At 29.1% G+C, this 8,852-nt stretch overlaps 1 protein-coding gene across 6 annotated transcripts; it reads left to right on the top strand.

The window, feature by feature from the left end:
• Positions 1 to 1,823: 1,823 nt before the first annotated feature.
• On the top strand, positions 1,824 to 6,340 carry LOC119678731 (far upstream element-binding protein 3-like). 6 transcript variants are annotated; one of them, XM_038090736.1, is made up of 11 exons: positions 2,108 to 2,185; positions 2,256 to 2,652; positions 2,880 to 3,163; positions 3,243 to 3,617; positions 3,677 to 3,829; positions 3,889 to 4,301; positions 4,384 to 4,448; positions 4,516 to 4,703; positions 5,449 to 5,587; positions 5,639 to 5,889; positions 6,226 to 6,340. In XM_038090736.1, the coding sequence occupies exons 1-10, from the start codon at positions 2,108 to 2,110 to the stop codon at positions 5,797 to 5,799; spliced, it is 2,253 nt and encodes a 750-aa protein (XP_037946664.1). In that variant the 3' UTR covers positions 5,800 to 5,889; positions 6,226 to 6,340. The 6 variants fall into 6 exon arrangements, with proteins under 6 accessions (XP_037946663.1, XP_037946661.1, XP_037946664.1 ...); XM_038090735.1 differs by having other exon boundaries at positions 1,824 to 2,185; positions 3,680 to 3,829; positions 5,449 to 5,889; XM_038090733.1 differs by having other exon boundaries at positions 1,824 to 2,185; positions 5,449 to 5,889.
• The last annotated feature ends 2,512 nt before the right edge of the window (positions 6,341 to 8,852 follow it).

The following is an 8,852-nucleotide window of genomic DNA, read 5'->3' as shown; positions in this document are numbered from 1 at the left end:
GCGGTATATGTTAGCAGTTTACAGACGAAAATCTTTGTTTCTTATATGCAATATATTTTTGAAAATTTTAGAAAATCTGTCTACTCATTTTTAAAGATTTATATACCAAAATATTCTAGAATATGTCTATTTTTTAAAAAAATACCGTGCAACAGTGTACCCTTCCGTAAAATTTATAATTATTTAAATTTTGATAGTGTCCCCTAACACAGAATATAACCAACAACAAATGCCTGTAACAGAGTTCAATGCATTTGTGAATATGCTGCAAAAGTTGTTTTTGTTAATATCTTTATTGTTTGCTACTCGATTTTGATAATTCTTACATCAATTCATATTAGAAAAATATAAACAATTTAAAAAAATACCGTGCAACATTGTACTACTTTTTATTTTTTTTTTTTAATATATAGTGAAAAATGTTCGATATGGCGGTATATGTTAGCAGTTTACAGACGAAAATCTTTGTTTCTTACATGCAATATATTTTTGAAAATTTTAGAAAATCTGTCTACTCATTTTTAAAGATGTATATACCAAAATATTCTAGAATATGTCTATTTTTTAAAAAAATACCGTGCAACAGTGTACCATTCCGTAAAATTTATAATTATTTAAATTTTGATAGTGTCCCCTAACACAGAATATAACCAACAACAAATGCCTGTAACAGAGTTCAATGCATTTGTGAATATGCTGCAAAAGTTGTTTTTGTTAATATCTTTATTGTTTGCTACTCGATTTTGATAATTCTTACATCAATTCATATTAGAAAAATATAAACAATTTAAAAAAATACCGTGCAACATTGTACTACTTTTTATTTTTGTTTCTAATATATATTGAAAAATGTTCGTTATGGCGGTATATGTTAGCAGTTTACAGACGAAAATCTTTCTTTTTTATATGCAATATATATTTGAATTTAATTTAAATATTGAATTTGAAATATTATTATTATATAAATTAAATTTTATAATCATCCCCTTACCACAGAATACAACCACCTATAAATACTTTTAACAGAGTTCTTTAATAAACTTTACAGTGGTGGTGAATTTTTGGCCTTGTACAGGTTTTCACCTTAATATGTTATTAGAATGGTGTTAGTTAACATACATTTTTTTCGTAAAAAATCTACTTTTTTAAACATATATAATTAAAAAACGTTCTACTCGATTTTTGTGAAATTAGTTTTGTTTGAAAGAGTGATCAATTTAGTTTTAGGAACTTTAAGCGTGCAGGTTGTACCTCCTTCGAAATTTAAATAAAATGCACTTATATCGGAACATGTGCAAAATTTATACTTATTTTAATAATATTTTGATGTTTTAGTTGAGATATTGAAATGATTCTTATTTATCCGGTTTTGTGAAAGTTTTTTTTATACTTTTGCGTTTTACATTTTTTAAAAAGCTTGAAATTTGACGAGTTTGGAAATTTGACTTTGACATCAAATTTCTCAAAATTGGTCTACTCGATTTTTATGATTTTTTTTGCTGTTGATAGCCTGATTAATTCTCTATTAGATGTATTTCCGTGCAACATTGTACCTGTTCTAGATTTTTCTAAAAATAAATTTTTTCAAAAAAAGTCGATTTTGGTCAATTTTTATTTTCCCTATAATTTGAAAAATACGCATCGTATCTCAAATTGGTAAATGCCAATCGAAAGATCTTTCAAAACTCTATAAGAATAATGCCTTTTGTTTTAGTTTAATTCCATATATTAACGAAAATATCATTTTTTAAAAATTTTTTAAAAATACAGCCCTGCATTTTCCAGCAACGTTGCTAACTTGGCGCTGGTGTATTTGTACTGACAAACTGGCGACCGCCATTTGTAAATTCCTTTCGCGTTTGGTGTCGGCTGCCGTGTACTAAAAATTAGTAGTTTTGAAGAGGTGTTAACTATTTTTTGTGGACGGTTTTTATACATCATTATTTTAAATCATAGACTTAATAATTAAAACAATCGAAAAAGAAACTGTTCTCTTCATATAACACAGTTTTTGTGATATAATAATAATCTATATTGACAAAAAAGAAAAAATCGATAATTGTGCATAGCCTCAAAAATTTTTTATATTCACAAATAAAATATAAAAATGAGTGATTTTGGATCGCAGGGACAGACGCTTAATCAATCGCAAGCATTTGCGGCTGCTTTACAGCGTGCCAAACAGGTAAAAGAATCAGATATAAATTCTAAATATAAAGACGTTCGAAAGCAAATATTTCCCGTACCGTGGACAGATAGCAGCTAAAATTCAACCAAATCAACCGACAGGACCCAGCGGAGGAGGTTTCAAGAGATCACTTGATGACAATGATTCTGGCCCAGAACCAAAACGGTTTACAAGCCCTGGTAGCGATTATGGTAATAGTAATTCTAATATGAGTTCTGGTGGTGGCAGTGTAGGCGGAGGTGGTGGAGGCGCTTCCTCTGGTGGACCTGCAAATATGTCACAAGCTATTGCCCAAGCCGCAGCTGTAGCAGCACGTTTAGCTGCAACTGCTGGCACAACATGTGAAGAACAAATACGCATTCCGGATAGTATAGCTAATCAGTTTGTGGGTCGTGGATGCAATGACACAATAACACACGTTCAAGTTGAGTCTGGTTGTAAGGTGCAATTATCTCAAGAAAGTGGTAAGTGTTTTAGAATAGTAGTCTGTAACAAAAAATTCAACATACTATTTGACTTTTTATTATCTAAGTTCCATCAAATTAGCAGAGATTTTTATTTATATAAGTTTAAATCATAATTTAAAATTTTAATGTGAAGACTGTGAAAACATGTCTATCTTTACTAATATATTTAGTCGTAAGTAAACAATAGTATTTTTATGAAATAACTTCAATATATTTAATTTCAGATCAAATCGTTACCTTGAGGGGTTCTCGTGAAACCGTAACTAAGGGCCGGGAATTGATACAACAGCTAGCTAATCGGAATGGAGGCGGTAACGTTGAAGTTGTTTTGACAATGAATATGCCGCCGCCTGGACCAACTGGTTATCCTCCTTATCAAGAAATTATGATACCAGGTGGGAAAGTTGGCTTAGTTATTGGAAAGGGCGGTGATACAATTAAGCAGTTACAAGAGAAAACTGGCGCAAAAATGGTTATAATTCAAGATGGACCTAATCAAGAAATTATAGTAAGTATTCGTTTTAATGTCTCACACATAAATTGCGATTTATAATAATACATTTGTATTATATTATATTTATATGTAGAAACCTTTACGAATTTCTGGAGATCCTCAAAAAATTGAACATGCAAAACAGCTTGTGCTTGAGTTGATTGCCCAAAAAGATGCCCAAGCACAAGCTACAAAAACTCCTGGTATGTCAGGAGGTACTGGTGGTACTTACAGTTTTGGACAAGGCGGTGAACAATGTGAAGTCTTCGTTCCAAAAATTGCTGTAGGGGTTGTTATTGGCAAGGGTGGCGACATGATCCGTAAAATTCAAACCGAATGTGGATGCAAGTTACAATTTATACAAGGTAAAAATGATGAGCCTGGTGATAGACGTTGTGTAATTAATGGCACGCGTCAACAAGTTGATGATGCAAAACGTATGATTGAGGGATTAATTGACAACGTTATGGTGTGTATAAAATATTTTATGTATTATTGAATTACAGATAATATTTCCAATTTTTATAGCAGCGTAATCAAAATCCTAGGAGTGCAAACGGTAATAGCAATGGTACCGCTGATAATGGAAATTCCAATTATGGTTATGGATATGGCGTAAATCATGCACAACAACCAGCCAGAGAAGAAATTACCTTCATGGTTCCTGCGGCAAAATGTGGCGTAAGATATATGATTTTTTAAAAAAATGTTTATCAATATTAAAAATAACAATATCTTAGATTGTAATTGGGCGCGGAGGGGAAACAATTAAATTAATTAATCAACAATCTGGTGCATATTGCGAAATGGATCGCAATGCTGTCAATCCACCAGCTGAAAAACTTTTTAAGTGCAAAGGCACTTCAGAACAGGTGGAAACAGCGCGTCAATTAATTGCAGAAAAAATTAATATGGAATTACCGATAATTTCACGTAAACCAATTAGCGGGAATGCACCAACTAATCCTTATAATCAACATGCAGCGTACCCGGCAGCAATGCAAAGTGATCCAAATGCAGCTTATCAACAACAGTGGGGTGGTTATGCTCAGCAAAATTGGGATCCAGCACAGCAAATGGCAGCAGGAGCAATGGCTCAAACAGCAGCCGCTGGTCAAGCAGACTATTCCGCACAGTGGATAGAATATTATAAGTAAGTTTTGAATAGCTGTTATATATATATATCTGTTATCTGAAATTATATATTTAAATTTGCTCTAAATTGTAAAAATCAGATCAATGGGTATGCATCGAGAAGCAGAAATGGTTGAACAGCAGTTAAAGGCAAAACAAGCTACAGGTGAGCAATAATTTTTCATTTTTTATTGTTTTATATAAAAATATTGTTTCTACTAAAATAATTAAAGGTGCAGTAAATCCAATGGCTGCCAGTATGCAACAACCCCAACCTCAGCAACAGGCACCTCAAGTCCAAGCAGCAAGTGCAGCGCAACCTGCAGCTGGACAAGCGCAAGATTACAGTGCCCAATGGGCAGAGTATTATAGAAGCATTGGAAAAGTTGAGGAAGCGGAAGCGATTGAAAAACAAATAAAGGTTAGGTTTGAAAATCTTTAAATAATATAAAATTAGGGCTTAAGCGAATAAAAATTTCAAGCATATTTTGGGTCAAAACTTAACTGACCTTCTTAGCGTTTTTTTTTTTTGTCACAAATATGTTTATTAGTATTTATATGTATTAATTAATATATTATCATTGTTGGAAAAAATAGAAAAAGTACGATTACTTTTAAGTACGATTACTGAAAAGCGAAGCAACTGGGTTTTTTTCTTCTCAATTATAGAAGAGTGAGTCAACTCGTTTTCTTTCGATTAAAGAAATATGGTGTGTAATAAGAGAATTTTTTCACAAAAATTGTTATAATTGATACCAATCTCGATAAATGAATAAATGAAGGGTTATAACAAAATATAAGGTATTGTCTTACAAAAAAAAAAGTATTGTTGAGAAAATTTGGTTTTTTTGCAAACTTGAATCTATTTAAGTAAAAAGAATATTAAATATCAAATAATAGAATAATTATAAAATTAATAATATATAACTTAAGCTATTTGAATTTTTGACTTAATTTTGAGTAGAGTTTTCTTTAATACCCTTCATCTCAGTATATATTGAAATGGTTCAGATTTTTTAAAAGAAATGACTACAGGGCTAAAAACTAACTGAAATGAAAAGTTAACATTACTAATTGTTGTTTAAAGTGTATGGTTATTGTTTATTAATAATATAATTGAGATTAAATGAAATATTTTGATTATATAAGTAAATTATTAATTACAGCAGAATCAAACAGGACAAAGTAGTGCAGCGCCTGGAGCGGCCAATCCTAATGCTGTTGCAAATAATCCTAGCAGTACTCCCCAACATGTGGCTGGTGGTAGTGCAAGTGGCGGTCAACCACAACCAGGCTATCCACAAGGTATGACACCAAGCCATTATGCGCAATATTCACAATATTATGCCGCAGCAGCTGCAGCTGGACAACAGGGTGCACCCGGCTATGGACAGCAGGCCCCTTATGGTGGTTATGCTGCTCCAGGAAGTTATCCAGGTGCAGCACAACCACCAGCTGGCATGCCTGGAGGCCCAAGTCCAAATCAACAAAAACCAAACAGATCTGATAAAAACTAAGCCATTTGCTGATGATGATGAACACGTTTGTTACTTCGTTCGATGTACAAGCTAAACATATTTTTATTATAATTAATGTTACCAATTTGGGTAAGTTGTTGTTGTTTCTTTACAAATTGAATGAATGTCTTTTATATAACTTTTTTTAAGTATAAAAAATTAAATGCTTTTTGAGAAATTATGCTTATATATATATATATAAATATTTATATTTAAAATATGTTTTTTTACTCACTATATTGATTTAAAAAAAAAAAAAAAAATATGCGAAACTAATGACTATTGCTTAATTCCTTAAATTTTTGATTTTATTTATATGTTTTGAACGATACTTATCTGAGTTAATTCTTCTCTAAATCTAATACATTTACTTTTTGTTAGTTAATTATTATTTAAATAACTTTTTTATTTTACAATATATTTTAGCATAAAACATATTCCACCATAAACCATTCTTTGCAGAAGTTCAATTGTCTCTCTATCAATGTTGGCGCGTGCGTTATTTACATAGTCTGTAAGCCCAAGTGTGTACAATAATGAACAAAAAAAGCTGAAAAAACGAGTATAAACTCTCATTAACTGCAACAATTTATGAAAATTTTTTAAAACTTTTTAAAATAAGTCTACAGCCTACAGCCTACTAACACAAAGAGTTAAACATAACGTTTTCATATTGATTACAAAATAATTTTTTTTAAATCATTGTATGTATATACATAAATAATTATATATAATATTTTAAGTATTTTAATAAAACGGCCGTTTTATTCATAGATGTTTAACAAAACTAAACTTCCCTAAATATTTCATTTATATACTGAGTAAATATTAGCTTTAATTAAAAAATAATAATAATTTATATATGTAATATAACGATACATTTCTACAAGTACATTTTTACGTATTTATTAGATCTAATAATTAATTACTATATTTTCTTTTTAAATGATGGTAATTTAAAAATATGCTTATATACAATTTAATATATATATAAACACATAACATGAGTTTAAGGAAGAGGGGATGGTCCATAATTTGACAACACTATTTGGAGTATTAAGCGAAGATTAAGAAGAAGAATACTCTATATGTGCAATTACCAAGGCAAAATATAGATTTGTATATGTGGGAACAATATTTCAGTGTCTACATGTACCACTACATTGGCTGACAACAATTCGATTCGGTATATCATTTTTATCCAAAACTTGTACAGAATACAAAATTGTGTGAAAACATATATCACTTTCTTTTAAAACATTACTCATGCTCATATTCTCCTTAAGTCTCGCGCAGAATACAATCCTATAGGAAACGGACTTTAAGGGTTACGTGTGAAACATACAAGGGACGTACAAGAAATCAAAGTTGCCTCAATGGCATTAACAATAGCTGAGCTGATTGAACTTGCGTAATGGGAAATTTCATGGGGAATCTTATGTAAGGGCCACAAAAATTAACATTTTGTGGTCTCATTCTCATTCTTCTTGGGCCATAATTCATTGGCTCTATTTACACTAGCGGTAGTTGGTGTAAATAGAATAGATTCTATTCTTCAACAAAAGTAGTGAATAGATTGATTTTAGTTTTACGAAAATCACCTAGCAAAATACCAATGCACTAGTAAAAATATAGTTTTTCGTTTTAATGTACAAGATTTAGTAGTAATTTATTAAAGTTTAATAAGTAAAAATTTATTAAAGTACATATAAATATCATATATTTTAAATAGTACTACTTTAATCGGATTTTTTATTAGAGTCAGCTTTTAATTATCTATATTAAATTGTTATTTTATCTAAATATTTCCATAATATATAGGACATCATAATTACAAAGTCTTCAAGGATAATATTAGTTATATTTTTTTTTTATTTTCCAAATTATGTATTTATATACAATATATAAAAATTTTAAAGATTTTTCTACAGGCTTGGGATAATTTTGATAAATTTATTGCCATATAAATAGTGTTTAAAGACCTAAGTGTTATAAAATTTATAACTAAACGCAAGAAAAATAAAGATAGTAAAGAAATAATATATATTATATAGGTTATTATAAGTCACATTGGGTTAATAGAAAAAATAAATCTGAATTAATAATTTGGTTACTCTAGTTTTTTTAATGTAGACAGAGAAATAACATAATAAATTCGAATATCTGCGTTAAGGACCATCCCTTAGAGCGTTTTTGGAACTTGATAATAAAAATATAAATTTAATCAGTATATATAATGCAGTGCTGATGTTTTGAATGCTTACAAAATATTTTTAGTGATGTGTTTCTTAAAAAAAAAATATTCTCAATTGCTACATTTTTTACCACTTAAAATTGAATAATATATTATGAAGTCATTTTAAATAATCTACATATATTTCCTTTAAAATATATAATTAAAAAAAACATAAAATATATAATATACATACATGTATATAGCAAATCGACTTATTGAAAGAGAACTTGCAAACGCTTAAGAGCCAACTTCAACAAGCGACTCTTCCAGATAGATATCTATAGTAGTAAAGATGATAAGAGCAACTATATCGAACCTTCAGCTAACTGTGTTTGCTTTGGTAAGCTACCAATTTATTACAAATTAATTATTTATAAAAAGAATTTTTTTAAATATATTGAAGTTGTTTAAAACATACACCTATCTATGTATATTAAATTAATAATATATAAAATATATATAAATGCAACTTAACAAAAAATATTATTTCATAGAATTACTATATGTGCAAACTGATATAAGCAATTAATTGTAGATTATAAAATATTTAAAATTGCGTGTTAAATCAAATGGTACGACTATACCTTTATATTTCACAAATATATATATATATATGTTTATAAAATTTGTTTTTTATATGATTTTATTTATGCATTTTTCTCATTTCAGTTTAAAAATTTAAAGTTAACTATACATTTTATACAATATATAAAAATATATATAACCCATATATTTATTATATTCTAAATTAAATATATCTGATTATATAAATTTTTTGGAACCATTTTATCCGCTTATAATGTTTAACAGGGTAGCA

Source organism: Teleopsis dalmanni, chromosome 2 (assembly GCF_002237135.1).
Source record: "Teleopsis dalmanni isolate 2A chromosome 2, ASM223713v2, whole genome shotgun sequence".
Classification (NCBI taxonomy): Eukaryota; Metazoa; Arthropoda; class Insecta; order Diptera; family Diopsidae; genus Teleopsis; species Teleopsis dalmanni.
Note: the sequence above shows the minus strand (reverse complement) of the source record. Positions and strands in the feature narration are given on the sequence as shown.